Below are 22,924 nucleotides of genomic sequence, written 5' to 3'. Positions count from 1 at the left end.
TTTCCGTTATGAAGACTTGGTGAAGCATATCAGTCTTTTTATTGTTTATGTATAGCTGACTGCATAATTTGCAGGTGGATCTATTACCTACACCCAGGTGAGTCTTAGTAGGAGTTTCCACCTCACACCATGGAGAATGTACACCTCTATTGCACTCTTTGCATCTTTTACCACCTCATTAAACCCTTTGACAACAAACACCTGCTCTGGGGCATTGTGACTCACATTCAGACAGAAGGACAACTTTGAGTCATTCACTGATAGTGTCATTCACTGAATGTCAGTTGATGAGATATTGATGGTCAGTTATTAACGACAGGGATGCACACTATAAGCTCTGACTAATAAATGAATACACTATAGACTACCCAGCAGGCACACGTCATAAGACATTGATATTTGTTTGGGTGACCAAAATTCAATGTCAATTCAATGACTAATGTCAACGTTAATTTGATGTCCAATACGGACGTCAGCTGACGTTGATATTTTGTTGTTTTTAGATTGTGTAACCAAAATCCAACGCTAAGTCAACGTAAAAATTGACGTCAAATACTGACGTCAGCCCGATTTTCATTCTCAACCAAAATGCAGTGGGGTCCAACGTCAACGTGACATATTGACGTCCAGTGCCTACTGGGTATATTTACAACCTGTGTTAAAAGGTTGCACAAATCAAAAAATGTTTATATCTATATGCTTAAAAAAAGAGCAGAAGCAGATCAAATGTGATGACCCTCATTTCATTTCTTTACATTTTAAATTACTCCCTCACACAAATGAACATTTGAAATGTTAAATTCATGAGATCAAATATGCATTTCATTGTCAGGAAAAATGAGTTTTTCCTCTGTGTGGATGTAGCCTACTGATGTGTGATATGTTATAACTGACAGCAGATGGTAGAAAAACAACAACAGAAACTGATTTGAGAAGTGTGTGTTGGTTGTATTGATTGTGTATTGATTATGTAAGTGATAATGTGCAGCCAGCAGGTCTTTATCGCAAAAAAAACATTGAATACTCACCCTGAATGGGTTTATTTTATGATAATGACCTCCTGACTGTACATTATCCTGCTTATTACACGGCTGCATGAAATATTGAAATTATTATCATAATGGAAGGTAAATTATAATTTTTCCTGTAAGAAAAAAGTCCATTGCCATATTAAACAGGCGGCCTAGCAACTAGACGAACACTGCAGTAATATTACGGTAATAATGATAGGCTTTCAAAACTGTTTTGATTGCATTTTCTCTATAGTCGATAATGAGACATAAGATGGCGCCAGTTTGCGTTTGTATGCAAAATGAAAGCAGCTGCCATTTGTGTTGCTTGAGCTGCTAATTGAGAATATACAGTAGGTTACAATTAACTAGTCGTGCATAATGTTCTAAATTATTAAACACTGAGCACAGAACCTTTGATCTAACCAGTAATCTTTCAAAAAGCATTATCATATAATTAGCCAGTCGTGATATAATTCAAGAATGTTTAGCCTTTTCTCTTGTTAAGATGCACAGCGCGAAGGCTGCGAGATTGGTATCTGAATGTCAGAGCAACACACAGTTCACACACGGTCTGCAGTGGCAGATTATAGCGTACCAGTGACAGTTACCACAGTGACGGCATAGACACACTGGCTGCCTCCAACTTTTTGTGGAAAAGAGATAAAAGTTGTCAAAATGCCAGCGCTATTGTGACATTTCAGAAGCTTCGGGTGCTTCTAATACAATTCCCTATTTAGTGCAAAAATTACATCCCGCGAGTCATCATGATTATCGCCATGAAAACGATGACAGTATAATAGACTAGCATATGGGTTTTCCTCGAATATTTCAACCTGACATTTTAATAATATTATATGGTTGAAGGTGTATTTTGCTCGGATTTTTTAGTTCACACATTCAAACAGAACCACAGAACACATCCATCCTTCTCACTCTGCATTTGAATTTTAATTAACGAGTTTGCCCGTTCACACTCAGTCTGGATCCATCCTGAACTAACCCTCCACTTTGTGGCTTATCCCATTAATGTACTTCATCATGACGTGAGCAGGCAATTATGCATAAGTACATGCCAGGGTGCTATAATTAGGCTCCCTCAGAGGCATTTGCAGAACCCCAGGCTAGAATATATATTCATTCATTCGACTAATTTATCACAATCAAAGGATATGGCAATGTCCTATCACCAATATGTGAGACTATGTTAATGCATTCATTACCCTGCACACTCTTTTCAGATCCTGTCTAGGTTTTGGAATGTTTCATTTTGTATTCATAATGTTTTCTTCATATGTGTCAGTATTTGGCCACACCAAGAGACACTTGGAAGACAGACTGATGCATATAATATACATACATACATATACACACATACAAACAGATTTTATTTCATGTTACTAAACAACATTTGTACCTAAATTATTTCTATGTAAAAAAACACACACATTTTATACTATTTTTCAATTAAAGCTGAACTTGTGTAAAAAAAAATGTAAATAGAATATTTATCTTTTAATATATATATATATATATATATATATCACTGAACAAAACCAGAGGGTTAAGGCCAATAAAATCAGTTCTGGAGCCCGTTGTGATGTGCGTCATGACTGTCACGGTCGAACAATAATGTGTTAAAAAAACTGCTTTTCTATAACTGTAAACAAACTTGTCTCATAAATAAGGTGAAATACAGCGGATTAATTTCATTAATCTGGCATGACTATTTAATTGTCTTAATTCCATTCTGTGACCTAAAGTCAAAATCCACCATGAGATGTAACATATGACATTAAATTAGCACATTTTCCTTTAAGTAATTAGACTCTCTATGTACTGTTTGGATGGTTTCCTTTTTCTTTTCATCTTAAACCAAAGACAAATTTACAGACTGATCACATGCGTGTTAGATTAAATGATCCAGTGATGCAATGTGAGATAAGATATCTGAGATAAGATCGGACGACACAACAGACATAATTACAATTTCAAATGTCAACTCAACATTTAAGTCATGCCATTTTAATAACGTTATCATCAGTCTCTCATTTTTCCCCCTCTTGTTGCACAAAACCCATTTAAACAACATGAGAATATGAAGCATTTTAATGGACAACATTCAATAAGCTTACAGTGGTTCTTAAAGTTAAAGATTATAATTTAAATTACTTTTTCCATTTTTAGGATGTGCATTATGCACGTTAATCCACAACCAAATATAAATAATATGCTCTCATACAATAAAAGGTCATTTATAACAAACTAAATTCATTTTTAATTACTATTTACAAACAGCTAATCAGCCAACAGCACTGTTCTTCCTTTAAAATAAACAAAGAGGTAGTGCTACAGCTCCACTTGACATTTTCACACACAGTTATACAACACCCTTTCAAAAACCTCTGAGGACAGAACATTTTCTGTAAGAAGCACTGCAACAGAAGATTAGGTAATGATTCTAGATTTACATATGACATTTAAAATGCTGCATTTATCAAAAGAATGTTTTTTTTACTTACATTGGGGTAGTAAGTGCAGCAACCTTCCGATTCAACAAAAAACAGACTTCTCTTTCTCCTTTAGCTTTTCTATGTATATGGCCTACTTTAATTTAAGTTAGGTTTGTGGGTTCAGCTTGCGGGATACTTTGGGGCTCTTACGTGGGGTCTGGGGACTGGAGGAGCTGGGTGCTATTTTTCGTTGTAGTAGCGGGCTGCTCGAGTCCTTGGGTCTGGGTGAAGTCTGAAGTGTTTCAGGGACTTTGAGAGGTTTGAGATTTAAGAGGCCACAGAAGTAATTACACTGATGCTGAATATAAAACTGCTCGAAAACTTTTGGATTAGCCTCACAAGGAAACCCCTGGTACCTACATCAGGGAAACAAAATCATGAATGCATCATGAATTTACAGCATAAAAATACATTTTTTTGAAATATTCTTTAATGTTTAACATACAATAACATACAATACCATTCAGTTTGGGTTCAGTCTCTTGTAAAATTGCATTTATCAAAATTACCATAAAAACAGCAATACTGTAAAATAGTATTAACATTTAAAATAACATTTTAAATATATTTAAAATGTCATTTATTCATTTGATGGCAAAGCTGAATTTTCAGCAGCCATTACTAAAGTCTTCAGTGTCACATAATCCTTCAAAAATCATTCTAATGAACTGACTAGGTGTTCAAGTAACATTTCATATTATTATTGCAGATGACAGCAGTTGTGCTGCTTATTAGATTCTTAATAGAACATTCAAAAGAATTTTTTATGTGAAATAGAATTTTTACTTTTTTGTTTTTTTTACACTGTAGTGTAATTTCCATGTGAAAGTGTGAGATGCAGTAGAATGAATGTCAGTATTAAAAAGCCTTAACTTTAAAAGTACCCACCCTTTTGACCTGACTGCTATTCCGATATTTGTCAGTATTGTATCAACTCCTGCAACATGAAAGAGAAACAACAGAATCAGAGTCATCATTTAAACTAATAATAGTGCAAATACAAGCAGAATAATTTGATGTGAATACTTTTTTTAAATTTACCCTCAAGTCTGGAGAACAGCACATTTCCATTCGTCCACTGGTGAATCCAGTGCTGGAGACAAGAACATTTTTGTGCCACTTCTAATTTCTCGTTAAACACCAGTGACCCTGAGCGATCCAGTCCACAATACCGCAAATAGACACCCTTAAGCTCTGCCTCCACTGTTGCATAAGGAATACTGCTCGCTGGCAGGTACATGAAGTATAGAGGGATTACCCTGAAAATATACATAGTCACAGTGACAACACATGTGGGATCAACTAGCATCCTCATACACTCTTTGACCTTGATATACTATAATAAAACTACAATAAAATCATGTGCTTTGCACAAGGCTTAGTAGGGGAAAAAGTCTCACTTACTCCAGTGCTGCACCAAAGCTCTCTATCACTCTCGTCTCTGTAGCAAAGATCTTGAAGTATTCTCTGGCCATGTTCTGAATTCTACAGTCCTGTAAATTAGAAATTGTGAGTGATAAAATATGGCATCTTATATTTAAGAAATGTTGTATATTTACCCGGATATTTAAAGAACTTCAAACATGTCACCTGTTTTGTGATTTGGAGATTCCTTTCAGCTAAAACAGTCTCCTCTCTGCTCTCATATGCAATTGGGCTTCGCACTTTCATAAAACATGAGCTGCCCGACTCAAACACAGGATCTAATCCGTAGATCACTTTCAGCCGTCTGGTTTTGTGCTCACATCCCAGTCCAACCTGAGCTTCTTCTGTTGTGACACGGCCGTAAAACTTTGTGCCCCAGCAGCCTGCATCAGCAAGACCTTTACTGAAGATTAGAGGAGTCATCTCAATCTCCTCCCCAACTACATATAAGAGAGAAAGAGAGAAATTGTAAAAGGCACAGAGATTTACATGTAGGTATTTAGGGGTAAACAAAAGACCGAAAGCACTATACAGCTGCTATTTCTCTACCTTCCTGGAGCTCCTCACGCAGAAACATACTGGACAGAACTGTCAACAGATGGAGCAGACAACACAAAATGCTGTCACAAATAGAACAAATTCTCTAGAACTGAGAATTCTAAGATTGGGTAATTCACACAAAGGAACATCAGAAAGATAACATGAGAAACAGAGGGAAAAAAAAAAGATTTACATTCTGCACTGAGAAGATACTCTGTGGAATCTTTGCCATATTCATTGGTAATGGTGCATCTGTAAACACCACAGTCTCTTTTGGACATCCGTATAATAGCCAAGCACACTTGAGTCTCGTCTCCTGCACTAGAACAGACAACAAAACAAAATACTATCAGCAGGTACACTCTGCTTATGTTACTTGCCACATACACGCTTGCCACATGACATAACGACCAGTCAGTGATGATACTTCAAAGGTTCAAGAATCTTATAAAATTTTCTTTAATTTCTTCTTCATCATTTCTTTTCTCACTTATTAATTTCGAGACTAAATGTACTGATACAGTTCAGTATGGGAGTCATATTTACTGAGTAATCGCTCTGACTGATTCAGTGATTTATTCAGCGAGGGACTGGTCAGAGTTATATGGGCGCCTTTCTTTCTTTTCATCCTTCTTTCTTCTTTCGCATCCTAATGGGGAGGAGCTGAGACGGGACGACGCACGAATAAAAATTTCTTTGCGCTTCTGAAAAATTAATTGAAAGAACCGAGTTTTAACTCTGTTTGTTCGTGAATTGGACTGCAAAGTGCGCTGTATGTGTGTTTGATTTACTGCAAAGAACCGCCTCCTAAGAGTCATTAGTTTGAATATTTTTGATCCACTGAACCGGAGCATAGGAGTTGTGTTCTTGAATCACAACAGACGTGGTTGTTTATGTGTGCTTGGACGTGTTTTTGTATAATTTCGCCGTACACGGATGTAGTCATATTAATTTCAGACTACATCCCTGGTGAAAAAAACAGCATATGCTGGTAGCTATGTTTTGATGCTGGGATGCTGGTTAGGTATGTTTTGGCGCTGGTTTAAGCTGGTCCTTTGCTGGTCTATGCTGGTTCTTAGCTGGTTTATGCTGGTCCTTTGCTGGTCCTTGACCAGCAACATCATAATACCAGCATATGCTGTTTTTTTCACCAGGGATACTCACAACCCGGGTAAATATATATTTTAATTTAATATTTATTTTACCGTGGTGGATTCCAGCTGATACGGTGCAGAAAACACTGCACTTATTTTTCCCATGAGAGTGGGCGCGACCATTTGTAAATTGAATGTGTCTGGCTTCTGGTGTCATTTGCCTTCAGCTATTTTTAGCTGTACAAAACAGCTCGTTTTAATGCTTGGTATTGCAAACTGGTCTGTCTTACCATATTATTTTAATGTTTTATCTTAATTATGAACACACTGGTTTGTAGTACAGTTTTACTGTTTACTGCACTTTGTTAATCTTCTCCCTACCAAGACTAACAAACTGGAAGTCTTGCATATTCACATAAAACGGCTTACGTCCATGTTAAAAAATAAGGTGGACAGAACAGCAATTCCAACAGACAGTACAGACATTAACATTGACAGTGACATTGTATATAATATATTGGGCACTGAATTAGAAGTCAGTAAAACTCAAAGGAGTGCATACCTTCTCTTTATCTCAGCAATTTCCACTTCATCTTTGTACCATTTTATTGTTGAATCACTTAATATGTTGAAAAACTGACACCAGAGTTTCAGATGTCCAGAGGCATCAAACACCTCCGGTCGGATTTTACGGATAACCTGTGGGACTGCAAATAGTTCAAAGGGAGGGAAAGACAGAAAAGGAGATAAAGGGGGAAACAAACAGCCAAGATGGTGAGATACACAGTTTCCACAGGCAAAGAGAACAGCTTGTACTAGCAACACCAAGGCCATGAATTTGATTCCTAAGGAAATGCATTACGCAATGGCTTCGCATAAAAGTGTCCAAATGTATGAATGCTTATTGATGTCACACATGTTATTGTTCTATTGTTTAACACACATTACAAACATTATTAATAGTTGCTAGAAAAGCAGCTTTTTTTCTGTGAATTGTGAACCTATTCTCTAAATTATTAATTTAAAAGTAACTGCTGTAATTGTGTGTTCAGTGTCCATTCCTTGCTGTATTTACCTTTAAATTGGTTTTCTTTGTCTTTATCCATTGATTGGGGTTTAACATTATCATTTCCTGCAGGTTTGGGGAGGTCAGCCTGGACAGTCCTCCGGGTGAGACGAGGGGAGTATGTTTCCAATGATGTCTTCGCTGGTGAGTTACTGGCTGATTCTAATGGAGATTCAGGTTGTGTCTTCAATGATAATTTGTCCCCCTGATATGAATCTCTGTTTGCTTCTTCAAGACATACGGCTATTCCTGTTTCACTCTTTTCCGTTTTAGTCCTGGGGAATGTAGACTTTTGATCTGTCTTGGTGGCAGTAGTAGAGTTGAAGACCTGGTCTGTAGTCTCGGATGGAATTGTTACCTTACAGGCAGTGAGCTCTGTCACTGCAGAATTTACTTCCTCACCACATTTAACATTGTCACTCACATCTATATGTGGTGCAGCATTTATCTTGGCTGTGGTGGAGCTTTGAGTTGACTTATCAAGGTCCAGTGCAGCCAACTTTAATTGTTTTATGAAGTAGTCAGAATTAGTTTCCAAATCAAGATCTGTTTCTGTACGATGACTAATTTCAGCTAAGTCAGCGTCACAGGTTTTCATGTGGTCATTACGCAGACCTTCTGATTCCGAAACAGTTGTTGTTTTGTTCATAGTGTCTGTGCATTCAGATATATTACTTATTTGACTGACAATCTTGCTGTTTGTCACTTCAGAGGTCACTGTATTCTCTTCAGTTTCAGTGGTTTCAACAGCATCTACAGCGTGTTTTGTTTCTGTACCATTTTGAGATATGCTGTCCATATCTGTAATATATATTGCAGGAATGGTAAATTCTGTGGGTAAAACCTTTAAATGTTGGGGGAGGAATGTAGAGGGGCCAGAATGATCTTTGCCTTTTTTTGAAGAGTAGCTCTGAGTTGATTTTGGTAGTTCAGATGTGGTTACATTAGATTGTTGCTGTATGTCCATTTTAGCAACATTGTCTATAGCTTCAAAAGAAGCGCTCTGACACTCTTGGGCCTCATTATCTTTTATTTTAACATTAGAGATTGAGGAGTTGTTCATTGTCTGTGGTTGCACCACATCTGATTTTGTTTTGCGAAGCTGTACAAATTCTGTGACGATGATTTGATTTGTGGAATGATTTGAGTCTTCCATACTATTCAACGCCATGGATGCAAGTTTTGTTTCACCTTTAAGTTCATCAGACTTTTTAATGAGTTGGTTTTCAGCTTTGCTATCCTTCTCACACATGGTAGTTGATGTGTCATCTCCTAACGAGGAGCTCATGGCTGTTGTAACTTGGCCATCTTGAAGCATGTGTGAAACATGACCTGAGGAGATTTTCTCACTTGGCTGAGTGTTTTGAGGCTTAGTGACAAGTGTATTGCTCTTTGTTGATGCGACAGACTGATCACCTGTTCTCAGCTTCTTTCCCTGTGATGCAAGGTGGCAGGAACTGAGTGTTTCCGTAACACTCTCAGTGACCTCACGCATCAATGAGGGTTGCTGCTTTAAATCCACGGGCGCTTCCTTCTGAAAAGAAAGAACGTCTTCACAAATTGGCTCTGTGGGTTGAATGGGAGTATCACCTGCAGCCTGAAATAAAAAAAATATATACATTTTCAGAAGCTTTAAAGGGATATTTCAACCAAAAAATAAAATGTGAAATATGTTTACAGTTTAAAACAACGGTTGACTGTGAAACTGGAAATGGCTCCGTGATGTTGCTATCACAAGGAGCCAATACTCGGCCCAGAACCATGGTGAGGGCCTCATATTTGTAGTGTGTCTGATTGGCTGCAGGTGAATGTGCAGTCTGTGCAATGGAACATGGGAAGTGTAGTCCAAGGTGATGTGTAACAGTCTGTGTAGTGTGAGTGTCAATATGGAGCACAGGCGACCTCTGGTGGTGGGCAGACAGGACAGGACTCATGACAGGTAACAACACAGTATTAAGAATCAAGTGTATGTAAACTTTTGAACAGTGTCATTTTTATAAATTCAGCTAGTATTTTCTTTTGTGGACTGTATGTAAACATCTTTTATGTGTAATATCTTATATATATATATATATATATATATATATATTGAAATACAAGAGATTCACACATTTTCTTTATGGGAAGATTCACTTATACACACATATAAAACAGATATACTAGTTCAGCTGCATTGTCCTAATGCCAGATCCCTAACCACTGTAAATCTGCAGGGAGATTCTGCCACTTAGCACTTCAGTCATTAATCTAAAATCAACAGATCATTGCGTTAGCTGAACCTCTGTAATATTATCACTTGATTATCTCTCATTTAGCTAGGATAAGAGAAAAAACGAGGGAAAATAAGTGGATTCAACATTAGTTTATTTGATAGGCCCCATATTAGATAAAGTGAATTCCCTAATTATTTGATTACAAGTTAGAATGAGGAGCCACCTGTTTTCAGCTGACTAGGTCTATCTTTGTTTCTTATTTAGCATCTATTGCCTTGGGGAAGCTATTGCACTGCCCATATTTAGAGAGTATTTTAAGGCTTTATGAGATCAGAGGGGAATGTGAGATATTAAAAGCAGAGCAGCTGGTCTGTCCACAGCACTTACGGCTTACATAGTAAAGTCCTACTTTGTATCTGCTTTTAAGACGTCATGTAGCAACAGCTGACCAGAGCAAACATATTTGATGGATATCAAGATCTCTATAATTCCATGTGCCCTGGAGCCACAATGTGCGTAATGGGAATATTATCATTGTCTGTTTCCCTACTTGTGTGTCATATAAGATGGGTCTTGTCACATCATCAAAGTCATACTTGCGGCTCTATTTATAGTTTATGATTGTGACTGGGCGGGGGGCGGTTACTGGTCTCACTACCACTGGGAACATTACACTTGCATGAGGTCACGGCCAGAGCATGAGGAAACACTCACCAAGCTCCTAAGAGAGCGTGCAGACGCATTCCTCTCCCCTGTGTCCACATTGACGTCATTCCCACCACAGGAATGAGGAAAGATCCTCACACATGTACCTACTGGAGTATTATTTCCGCGATCATCAAAATCCGTGAGCTTGTTATCTTTAACTCCTCGATTACAGCTCTGGTTAGAATCTAGAACTTGAGGTTGGAGGTTTGATGTCCCTTTGTCAGATTCAGTTAGCTTTGTGCTTTCAACCACCTTGTTCATCTGGGTCATCATGGAAAACTTCGGTGGCAGTTGTTTCTGTGCTGTAATGGGCTTTTGAACCCTCTTTGACTCTGAGAAACTTTCTTTTGCTTTCTCTGACTGTTTTTCAGTCATTTTCGTGTCCATTTTGTTACTTGATTCAGTCACTGAGGTGATCTGAGTACCCTGAGCTCTCTTTGATTCTTCTGAGGCACCTTTGTTCACTTTCTCTGACTGTTTTTCACTCATTTTTGTGTCTATGTCCATTTTGTTACTTGATTCAGTTAGTGAGGTATGGTGAACTCTCTTTGATTCTTCTGAGGCACTTTTGTTTACTTTTACTGGCTGTTTTTCATTAGTTTTTGCATCTGTTATGTCCAGTTTGTTTCCTGATTCAGTCACTGAGGCAATCTGAGCACCCTGAGCTCTCTTTGATTCTGCTGAGACACCTTTGTTCACTTTCTCTGACAGTTTTTCATTTGTCTTTGTGTCTGTTATGTCCATTTTGTTACTTAATTCAGTCACCGAGGTGATCTGAGTACCCTGAGCTCTTTTCAATTCTTCTGAGACACTTTTGTTCACTTTTTCTGACTGTTTTTCATTCATTTTTGTGTCTATGTCCATTTTGTTACTTGATTCAGTCACTGAGGCATGGTGAGCTCTCTTTGATTCTTCTGAGGCTCTTTTGTTTACTTTCACTGGCTGTTTTTCAGTAGTTTTTGCATCTGTTATGTCCATTTTGTTTCTTGAGTCAGTCACTGAGGTAATCTGAGTACCCTGGGCTGTCTCTGATTCTTCTGAGACACTTTTGTTCACTTTCTGTTTTTCGCTCCTTTTTATGTCTACATCCATTTTGTTACTTGATTCAGTCACTGAGGCATAGTGAGCTCTCTTCAGTTCTTCTGAGGCACTTTTGTTTACTTTCACTGGCTGTTTTTCATTCGTTTTTGTGTCTGTTATGTAATTTTTCTTTCTTGGTTCAGTCACTGAGGTGATCTGAGTACCCTGAGCTCTCTTTGATTCTTCTGAGACACTTTTGTTCAATTTCTCAGACTGTTTTTCATTTGTTTTTGTGTGTGTTATGTACATTTTGTTTTTTGATTCAGTCACTGAGGCAGTCTGAGCACCCTGAGCTCTCTTTGATTCTTCTGAGAGACTTTTGTTAGCCTTCACTGACCATTTTTGATTCTTATTTGTGGTTATGTCCACTTTGATTCTTGATTCAGTCACTGAGGCGATCTGAACACCCTGAGCTCCCTTTGGTTTTTCTGAGACACTTTTATTCAGTTTCACTGGTTGTTTTTCACTTTTTTGTCTGTCTGTTATGTCCATTTTGTTTCTAGAGTCAGTCGCTGAAGTGATCCCAGCAACCTGAGCTTTCTTTGATTCTTCGGAGGCACTTTTGTTTGCTTTCACTGACAGTTTTTCACTGTCCATTTTGTTTCCATGTTCAGTCACGGAGGTGATCTTAGCGACCGTGTTCTGTACCTCCATCTTCTCAGTGGAAGCCCCATCTCTCTCATTCATCATCTCTTCCCTTCTTCCAGTCTGTCTATTTTCCTTAATTTTCTCTGTTGCATCCGTTGAGATTTTGATCTTCTTTTTGACATAATGCTCATTATTCTGTTTGCTGGAGACATTGTTCACAGAATCATGGATATACATTAGTCCCTGGCTGTCTTTGTCTCTGTTTGTGATTATTTCAGAGTTCGAGATTTCATGAACAGATGCTGCTGCTGTCACTTGAACAGGAGGTGTTTGACTGGGGGCGTCCACCTCCATGGCTTTGTCCTCTGAAGGGCTGCCAGCCCCTCTGGTCTCCATGGGGGACCTACGTTTCCTTTGCGCTCTTTCAGGACTGCTCATCCTGACATCTTCGAGGACTGCTGGGACATTCTCTTTGCCTGCATTTTGAGGCTCGTCTTGCTCACGACGTCGGTTCTCGTTTCGTAGTTTAAGCTTTGCAAAGTAATTTTGATGAATCTTGAACTCACTCATTGTTCCCACCTCCAACACCCCTGAACATGACACGATGCCTCGACTGTTCTGTGCTGATGCTTGGTAAATTGCAGCATCGTCCAGAGTACAGCTAAGATAGAAATACACACAGGTAAATGTTCACTAAACGATAATCAAAACAAGAAAAAAAAATTTTTAGAAAAGAGCATACTTGTATATTTGGAGTGTGTGTGTCTTGTCATCACGTGAAATTTCATATTTGGGAAGGCCGCAGTATCTGTCCAGCTGCATGTCGTCTTTGTACCATGTCACCTCAGGGACTGGGTAGCCTGCAAATGTGATGGTTAAAATCAAAGACTGGTGAATTGGAAGATCGAACAACTTCAGTAATATTCTATTGTACAATGCGTTAACTTGCTTTGATGAAATACCTGAGACCACACAGCTGAACTTGACATTAGTATCCTCAGAGACAGCTTTGGATTTTAATGTGGTCTCAAATGTTGGCTGTATCTCCTCTGTTAATTGAGCCATGACACTGCAAAGAGTGCTCCTAAAAATGGAGGTAAATATTGTAATCGATCTGAGGTTAAATTTGTATTAATGTTAGCATTCATGCAGAGTAAAATCTACAGTGTTTATATTAAAATAAACAGAAAATTCTAAATATTAAACTTTTTGTTAGGTACAAATTAGAGTAGGTGTTGTGTGACTCTGGATAATTGTAGGTGATTCAGATATTACTACATCATTAACATCCATATCGTAAGCAATTTCTTTCCTAATAAACAAATTGGGTGTTTCTTGAACTTTGCCATTTTTATGTCTCCTGTGTACCTTTCATTTTTGTTATATGAAGCCATACATTTCATATTTATCAATCATTAATTTTGAGATGCCTTTTATGTATAGATAATATTTTTATAGATGATGTTTTTATAGATTTTATTCTGGACAAACATGTCAGTAAGGAGCAAACAAAATGAAATAGAACTGAAATGTGATATGTGAATAAGAAAAAGCAGAATATTTTTTTATTGTGCATCGTTTATGATCAAGCTTTCATTTTTAATTATTTGTGTGCATTAATGTAAAATTTGCAGTACCATAATTTTTTACTACATCATGTTACTAATCAATGTATAATTTAAGAAGTGAAACATTGGAAATTAAACATTAGTAATCATTTTCATGAAAAATCACTAATCAAAACAAATATCTCTGGTATCTGGTATGTATTTGTTAGTCAATGTTAGCAGACTATTCAAATAAAATATTGAGAGTATATATTGAAGAAACACCCCAAAATTATCCCTGTCAGTTCAAAAAAAACAAAACAAAAAAACAAGTCTAGTGTTTTAGTACTCGAAGTAGGTGTCTGTTTCTGCTACTGTATAACTTTACTGCAAGGCTGTAAGTACGTCAACCTGATAAGTTAGTTAGTCCTGGTTAACAGTTTTCTTTTTACCTGGATGGCTTGAACTGAGAGAATCTATGGCCAGCATAGCTAAGCAGAGATGAAGCAAGCACAAGAATCCATCAGCCATGCACACTGTTTGCTTTAGTGATGACCGAAATGACACAGAAACTCCAGCACTCAGGTCTCTTTGTATTTAAGTACATTCTGTAATTCCCATAAATGCAAACAAGTGAAATCTTTACAGTAACTTATAATGCACGTTATTTAATCCAAACTGTTACTGCTGCGGTAAGTTGGTTTATTGAGGCTGACATTGCAGACTACTTATTTATAACATTATGACCTTCACGCAAGCCTTTCAAGAGTCAGGCAGATCAGTGGTGGCACTCTGAACTATTGCCAGTAAAGTAAGAAAATCACTTATCTTCCTTCAGTGAGGAAACAGAATCTCTGAATGACTGTTTGCTTGTTCGAAATTAAACCTCTTGTAAGGTTGAATTCATTCATAGTCTGAGGAAGCTTATGGGTTTTAGTATGCATTATTTATGCTCTGTTTGTATAGCCAATCTATTTATATTGTTGTATAAGCACTACTGCATTATTTATAATGATAATTATAAACATGTATATTTATAGTCATTTAACAGATGCTTTTATCCACATATTGCAGGGATAGTCCGGGTTGAAGTCCGTGAAAATTTCTTCTCTTCTGTGTCAGTCTTTGATGTGTGTTCACGAGAGTACCATGACGCATGCGCAGGAGCTGGAGTTCTGATGTAAAACATCCATCTCTCTTAGTCATTGTCTTTATTTTTTAGCTGAAATGAGTAAGGCTGGGCAAAAAATTGCAAGTCGTCCTCTCTGTCGAAATCTTCAGACATATTACTATTTTATGGACAGCATGCATCTTTCTTTTGCTTGTAAACAAGACGCTGGGTTCTACATCAGAACACTGGCTCCTGCATCAGCAGCACCACATGCATGTCTCGTGGCAGTGGAGTCTTTGCTCACAAAAAGTATTCTCGTAGCTTCAAAAAATGAAGGTTGAACCACTGATGTCACATGGACTATTTTAACAATGTCCTTGCTATCTTTCTGGGCCTTGAAAGTGGTAGTTACTCTCAGATTTCATCACAAATATCTTGTATTCTGAAGGTGAACGAAGGTCTTTCAGGTTTGAAACGACATGAGGGTGAGTAATAAATAACAAAATTTTCATATTTGGTGAACTATCCCTTTAAGTTCTTTATACAAGGGCACAATAGTGATGGTTCATGACTCACTCCTTGCAGGCATCAAACAAGCAACCTTCTAGTTACCAGCCCTTAACTTGATGCTTTGTTAGAACAGAAAGTCATAATATTTAAGCATTTAATGCAACTTTCAGTTATGCATTTAATGTATTTTATATCAGGAATCAGAAACCTGTACCTGCTTTCAGAGCGAACACTGCTCAGGTAGCTCATACTGCCAGCCCTTCTATTCTGAGAGCCGATATCATTGCCACCATGGTAGAACCTTCCATCACTCGAGAGCGAACGGTTCATCAGTCTTCTGGAACTCATCTTCTTAGTCTATAAGTGTCCACACACGCATTCACTCAAAGCTGCTCTCAGCTGTTTAGATCCATATAATGTTAAAGCCTGTGAACGAGAAACTGCAAAGAGTTTGTTTTCCCAAGCTTGGAAAGTTAAGGAGACCAGCAAAAATCTTCTATCATCACAGTCAGCATCCCAGCAGTAGATTCCTCATGTGTTTTTGTCTTTTCTTGGACACTCAGGGGTGCGCTCTAAGCTCAGTGTTTTCTTTCTGTGCTTTGGACTCCTGGGGTGGTGCACCGGGGCATAAGACTCTACTGTTTCCAATCAGTCTGCAGCTTGCGTGGCCATGAAGGCTAATTATAGCAGGGCCACAAATAGGCACTCAAGCACATCGCATTTTCCAAAACCGACTCTCTAGCTTTTTGTTTTTTTGTGTTAACTAAATTATCCCTCTCTCAATGAAATCCACAATGGAAGTTTTTTAAGCCCCAGTACACTAACGTAAGAAGGTAAGCATGCGTGGAACCACGTTAATATGCTTCCAAGTGGACGTTAAGAGGATATATGGTGTTTGTTAGTCCTGTAGTAACCCAGCATAACCCTTAAATGGACTGCATATTCAAGTAAACCTGCCTGTCTGCCTGATGGTATTTCTCTGAGCTCCATTAATGCGGACTATAAAGTGAGGCATCTGAGGACATGGGGTTCCTGTCCAAGCACCATGAAGCTGTAGTTACACGGACATCTCATGATGGGATCCTGCTAGTTTTCATCCCATGTGCATTAGTGGAAATATGATAAGCTTGTCAAGGATTTGGACCTGTGGTGCCACAGGTAAACAGCAGGTCACACCAGGATCCCTTGAATAGATTTTTATGGCATGGGCTCAGTCTGTATATAGCCACCACCATTCACAAGTTTAGGGTCAGTAAGATTTTTAATAGTTTTGAAAGAAGTCTCTTATTCTCACCAAGGCTGTGTTTATCTGATCCAAAATATCATTACATTTTAAAATAACTGTTGTCTCTTTTAATATATTTTACAATATAATTTATTACTGTGATCGCAAAGTTTAATTTACAGCAGCCATTATTCCAGTTTTCAGTGATACACGGTCCTTCAGAAATCAGAAGTACACTTTTTCAGCATTCTTTGGTGAATGGAGTTCAAAAAACAATGTATTTGAAATAATTATTATAATCTGAATTCTGTCATGATGAAATTATAATAAAATATGTGGTGTCTTTATGTACTGTACAATGAAAGAAAATGTCAGCTTAAACCCAAACCTTAAATAAAATAAGCATGTATTCACCTTATTTTTCCGGTAAGAGCAGGCACAGCCATTTGTCAATTTAATGGGTCTGGCTTCCAGCCAGTGTTGCCAAGTCTGTGGTTTTCCCACAGAACTGGGCTCTATTAACACTGTTGCCTAAGGTTGTTTTCATGCCTGCGGGTTAAAGCAACCCCAACGTTATATTTAGCCCCTGGAATGCAAACTGTACCAGAGGAACCCCTCCAAAAAAAACATGTATTTTACCCCCAGAACGCGAGTTTTACTAGGGTACTGGGGACAGGATTGGACTAGTTTTGAGTAGTAATTGTGTGGGTTTTGTTATGAAAACCTGCCAACCCTGGCTTCCGGTCTCATCCGCGTCCAGCTGTTTTTAGCTTGCTTGATATTGCAAATTGGTGTGTCTTACTATGTTATTTTAATGTATTACCTTAATTATGAACACTGGTTGGTAGTGCAAACCAGGGTTGCCAGGTTTTCAAAACAAAACCCGCCCAGTTGCTACTCAGACTAGCCCAAAACTAGCCCAATTGCATTTCGAGGGCAGTCCCCCATTAAAAAAAATTGCATTCTGGGGGATAAAATACATGTTTTTTGTCGGGGTTCCCCTGGTAAATTTGCACTTCAGGGGCTAAATAGGATGTTTTTGGGGTCGCATCAGACATAAAAAAAAAACCCCACAGACATAAAAAAACAACCCGCGGCAACAATGTTAAAGTACCCCAATTCCATGGGAAGACCTGGCAACACTGGCTCAAACAGTTTTACCGTTTACTGCACGTTGTCATTCTCGTTAAAGTGACTAATGAACCGGAAGTCTCGCCCATAGGCTTACTTTCGCATTGAAGAATAATGTGAATATTATTAAAGCCCATAGGTATGATAATAACATGTAGTATATAACTCATTTGTTTTGTAGCACTGAGAGTAACTTTGCATCTGTGTTGCTCTGAGGTGTGCGCAAAGGGAGTTCTTAAAATTCTATGACTAAGACACATAAACATTCACGGTGGCACTGACATTGCAATGCATATTTGAACCAAGACTGGATCATTTTGTGTTGACAGTGGTGCGTTCAGTTGTCTTTTCCCCTCACCTCTACTTTTTAACTTTTATTATAGTCCGTTTAATGTCTAATCTCTTGTCTGAGGAAAAAACCTTGTGGTTTCAGTTAAGTAATATCTAAAACGTCTGAGGTAGAATTATCCAGTGTGAGTCTTTACATAGATAATAAGGCATCTGTGGCATATTTTGTGACATATTATTTTGACATTTCGTTATATGAGCGCACTCCTCTCCTGTTAGGTTTACCAGAACGTGAGCAATATGTGAAAATCTGTGGGGAGATTTCTGATTAAAGGAGTGTTTCTGCCGACTAGTGGCAATGGCTTAACACTGCAACGATTTCTGTGATCACTAGTCTGTAGACTCCAATAGGACTTAAATCCATTAAGATATTAGTTAAAAGTCTTTTACCAGGCACTTTTACATCAGTAGGTTACACTTCTGGAGCTACAGTGTTTCAGTGGATCTCAGCAAGGTTACTGATAAATGATGTAATTATTCAAACATAGTTCAGTAACAATGTTGAGAAAGTGGTCTCAAGGCAATTTTTTAAATACTTACTGCAGACCTTGGCATTTCTTATTGAATTTTTTAATGGGCTTGTCAGTGAACCTCACAAAAAACTACAGAAAATTAATTTAAATTTGGTTTGGAGAAGGTTTATTTGTTTTTTAGAAAAACATAAAAATAAACTGCTTTAATGTATTATTGGTACAACACAGAGTAATGGTATGAAACAATAAAAATAAAAGTGATGAAATTTACAGAAAATAATAATCTGATGCTATACAGTGAGCAGGAAGATCACTGGGTTCAGGCACAGCCGAGTCATTGTATAACAGTGTCTGATTCATTATCCATTCAGATTGTCTTCTGAGCTACAACATTTATTCAGTTCAGTCGGCTATTGCTTTGAATGAAACTTACAATCTGAAATGGCCGAAACAGTGTCCATCACCATCAGTAACAGATCTGAAGAATTAATCAGTCACAGTATATGGGGGTTAATTTATAGCACAACCTGCAGCTTGCAACCGGCGCAATGCCAGACAAGCAATCAGCTAATTCCAACGTTGCTGAATTTGTAATGCAGTTCTGAACCACTACATTGCTCTAGGTTAACAAAACACTTTTCTGCTGGCTTATCAGTGTCATTTGTATTGCTTCATTTCCTTTTGTTCACATCTGTGCCATCATGGTATTGCTGCATACTGTTAGTTGTACTAGGCTACCTTATGAAGCTACACACAGTATATAAAAAAGTTACATATCACTATGTTCCTTTCTAGGTTTTTCTAGGTTCTTTAACCCCCAAATATGATTCAAAGCTTTTCAGGACATTTGCATTTGCTGCAGGCCTGACATTTCGAGAGCACCAATGAGTTCCAGTTAGGTTTATTTTGATTTTAAGTTTTACCAAAAATATTTAAATGTGCATATAGCTGTGTTTGATTATGTCCACAGACCTTTCTGTGTTATATCTGCCATCAGTTTGTCATTTTAATTAAATTACTCTGTCACTAGTCTTACGGCCTTAGCTATACAACTCTTTACTATTGAATGTGTCTCATGAAGGCCACAGAAAAGTAATAGATATTTAATATATTTTGGTTTAATGCTTTTACCAATTCAACCATTCTAAGTCTATGCCTTTAGATAAAATAATTTCGTAATCTCACAACTGAATAACCAACATTTCATCATCACTTACAGAAGACGTTTGTCACACTGTAATTTTGAAATTTAAGTTTGTGCAAGCGGAAGAATGAGGTCTCTAAAATTATTGATGCATGATTGAAAAAAGAATTTAACAAATTATAGCTAATTCAATATCTTTTCAGAAATAGTTTAGACTTTCAAACATTTCACATTACTTTGTCTTTCCAGAGCACTTTCTTTACCCTCTTCACAACTTTTGAATCTCAAGACCACCATCTTCCACTAAATATCAGTGTTCAGGATAGCAACAAAAATTATAGGCAATGGTAGGCATTTTTTCATTGGGAAATTCGTGATGACCCATACCTTAGTGTTAAGTCCACACAAATGTATCCTCTGTAATACTTTACGCTGAGGTTCAATTCATTAATGCATTACATATCATGGACTAAAAATGAGCAACCATTTCTACAGCATTTACTAATGCAAGCTAATTTATGTATTGTCATGTTCGTTCATTAATCTTAATTATCCATACTGTATGTATCTTGAGACATGAGATGTTAAATTAACATTAGCCAAGATGAATGAATGCTTTAAAAATGATTCATCGTTAGATTATGATACCTAATGTTAACAAATTGAACCTTATTATAAAGTGTTAATAAATTTTCATCAAAACATTACTGAAGCTCAATTAAACAAGATAACTCTGTCAGTGGTTTTGATCCATACTAGTGACCCGCAGTCCTGTTTATAGTATGATTTGGATCAAATATACAACCTGTACCATCATTTTACACTTACAAAATATCATTCAAACTCCCTAACTCATTCTCAAGCTTATATCTGACATTACAGGGATAGTTCACCTAAAAAAGTCAAGGTCATTTAAAGGGGTGCTATTATGCTTTTCACTTTTTGAACTTTAGTAAGTGTGTGGTGTGTATCTTTGGGCATAAAAAAGATCTACAAATTACAAATCTCAAAGTCCACTCCAAAAGGAGATATTTCGTTTTTTAAAAAAATCCCTTTTCAAGAACTACAGCGAACGGCTCCTTTGGACTGCAGCGTTTGTTTTTCACATACAATGTCCCAACGCGGTCCATTGTAATAATGTAAATTATGTTTAAAATAATGCGTTTTTTGAACCACCAAGCATGAAAGCATGTTCTAGTACACCCCAAAAATAAAATCAAGACTTTGTAAAAGAGCATAATAGGACCCCTTTAAGAAAATTCAGATGAAAAATCTGTCATTATTTACTCTTCAAAGCACAAATTGAAGGGTTAGTTCACTCAAAACTGAACATTTTGTCATGAATTACTCACCCTCATGTCGTTCAAAACCAAGACTTTTGTTCATCTTTAGAACACAAATTAAGGTATTTTTGATGAAATCCGAGAGCTTTCTGACCCTGCATAGACAGCAACACAACTGACACGTTTAAGGCCCAGAAAAGTAGTAAGGACTTTGTAAAAATAGTCCATGTGACATCAGTGGTTCAACTGTAATTTTATGAAGCTACGAGAATACTTTTGTGCAAAAAGAAAAAAATAATGACTTTATTCAACAATAAGAAGAACCCACATGCACTGCGCCTTGTTTGCAAGCAGAGAAATGCACACGTATGTGTCCTGTTGTGAATACACATCGAAGACATGGAAGAAAGGAAATTGATAAATAAAGTCATCATTCTTGTTTTCTTTGTTTGGAACGACATGAGGATGAGTAACCAATGACCGAATTTGCATCTCTTTAAGATGTTTTTAATGAAACATGACAGGTTTCAGTTCCTTCATTGAATATGCAGGTAATCAAAACACTGAAGATACAAAAAGGTTAGTAGTTGTAAAATGTGAATTGAGCAGTTTGATCCGAGTCTTGTGAAAAGATATGATCACATGAGATACGCTTCCATGTTTACCATATGTGATGTGTGCTCTGATCGAATCTCTTCACAAGACTTAGATTAAATCGCTTGATTCATTAAGATTCACCTTGAAGACCTTTTTGTATCTTTTAATTTTGGTTAGCTGGACATACAATGTAGGGACAGAAATCTCTCATGTTTCATTAAAAATGAGTTCTGCAGATTGTTGAACTACGTAAGGGTGAGAAAATGATGACAGAATTTTCATTTTTGGGCGAACCATCCCTTTATTGGCTCCCGGCCCCTGTCTATCGTCTGACCAATAAAGGCATCTTTGTCTGATTGCAGTATGAGGTCTTACTCGTCACAGTCTGGGTGAACATTCTTTGAGTGTAGGTATTATATTTAAATGATAGATAAATTACGAGTGGGTGACGGCAGCATTTGAAGAGCTATACATACCTTTTTTTTTTTTTTTTTTTTTACCAGACTATAAAGTAGTGCTGCAGAGAACAATTGCACAATAACTAGACTTGAAACATACACAGTTTTCTCATCTTGGCATGGTATTTGGAAGTCCAAGGCTTTGGCTATGTAGATAATAGTAATTTGATTTTGATTTCATGGTACCATGATATTAATGCTTAGAATGTCCCACTCGTAGACTACAGACTACAATCTCAGGAGACAGAGAGGAGTGCTTACACACTCATTTATTAATGAGATGCCCACCCATCCAGCGCAGCTTGCAGGCCAGCCAGCGCCTAAGGGGGCAAAAGTATTCGTAGTGGAACTGCTGGAATTCGGGTGTCCTCCGGATGTCCCTAAGAAAGGCCAAGTCCAGCTCAGACTCTGTTAGCACAATAAGAAGTAGAAGGAGGGCAAAGAGCAGAGCCAGGGTCACTAAGAAAAGACGTGCCAAACTGCAGATGAACTCATTCACCCCTTCCTCTGGGCCTTGTTGGGACGGCCGAGTCTTCTCCAGTTGAGAACGTTTTCCTTTGGGCCTAACGCCCTGTGGCCTTGCCTGGCTTTGAGTACACAGTTCCGTTCCTCCTTCCTCTTGAATGCTGCGGGGGCCATTTGTGTGGCGAACCTGAGCCTGGTCTGAGGGGTCACTGGACACCGGTGTGGGAAGCACGCTGTCAGAAGGACTGTAAGAGTCCTCGGAAAATTCAGCTGTTCCTCCCTCAGCGCCATTTCTGTGGGAGCGTAGGAATGAGTTCCCATTGGACACCGATCGCACTGGCGTGGAATGGCCACTGTCACGCAAGGACTCCAGACCTGAAATAGAGTGAGGATGT

At 37.8% G+C, this 22,924-nt stretch overlaps 2 protein-coding genes across 3 annotated transcripts in view; both read right to left on the bottom strand.

Moving 5' to 3' along the window:
- Positions 1–2,525: 2,525 nt before the first annotated feature.
- On the bottom strand, positions 2,526–16,023 carry alpk3b (alpha-kinase 3b). Of its 2 annotated transcripts, XM_051115642.1 has the most exons (14): positions 15,620–16,023; positions 14,237–14,275; positions 13,200–13,321; positions 12,980–13,097; positions 10,576–12,898; positions 7,658–9,245; positions 7,145–7,289; positions 5,682–5,809; positions 5,498–5,536; positions 5,114–5,388; positions 4,928–5,016; positions 4,565–4,782; positions 4,412–4,460; positions 2,526–3,879 (listed from the first exon to the last, which is right to left on the bottom strand). In XM_051115642.1, exons 1-14 carry the CDS (start codon positions 15,751–15,753, stop codon positions 3,630–3,632), a joined length of 5,517 nt encoding a protein of 1,838 aa, XP_050971599.1. In that variant the 5' UTR covers positions 15,754–16,023; the 3' UTR covers positions 2,526–3,629. The 2 variants fall into 2 exon arrangements, with proteins under 2 accessions (XP_050971599.1, XP_050971600.1); XM_051115643.1 differs by lacking the exon at positions 14,237–14,275.
- Positions 16,024–18,725: 2,702 nt separating this feature from the next.
- The window catches only part of frmd5b (FERM domain containing 5b), a 29,213-nt gene continuing 25,014 nt past the window's right edge, over positions 18,726–22,924 (bottom strand). The window contains 1 exon segment of the mRNA XM_051115644.1: positions 18,726–22,904. Coding sequence (XP_050971601.1) covers positions 22,330–22,904 — 575 coding nt within the window. The 3' untranslated portion in view covers positions 18,726–22,329.

This window comes from Labeo rohita, chromosome 7, assembly GCF_022985175.1.
Source record: "Labeo rohita strain BAU-BD-2019 chromosome 7, IGBB_LRoh.1.0, whole genome shotgun sequence".
Lineage (NCBI taxonomy): Eukaryota > Metazoa > Chordata > Actinopteri > Cypriniformes > Cyprinidae > Labeo > Labeo rohita.
This window is presented reverse-complemented; position numbering and strand designations above follow the sequence as displayed.

Bases quoted from the DNA above. Each gene is read 5' to 3' on its own strand.
- alpk3b (XM_051115642.1), bottom strand. From the start codon at position 15,753: ATGAGTTCCAGAAGACTGATGAACCGTTCGCTCTCGAGTGATGGAAGG. The intron at 13,322-14,236 runs GTAAAAAGAAAA...CTCCATTTTTAG, and splicing joins TCTCAGTTCAAGCCATCCAG to GAGCACTCTTTGCAGTGTCA. The intron at 3,880-4,411 runs GTGGGTACTTTT...TCCCTGATGTAG, and splicing joins ATAGCAGTCAGGTCAAAAGG to GTACCAGGGGTTTCCTTGTG.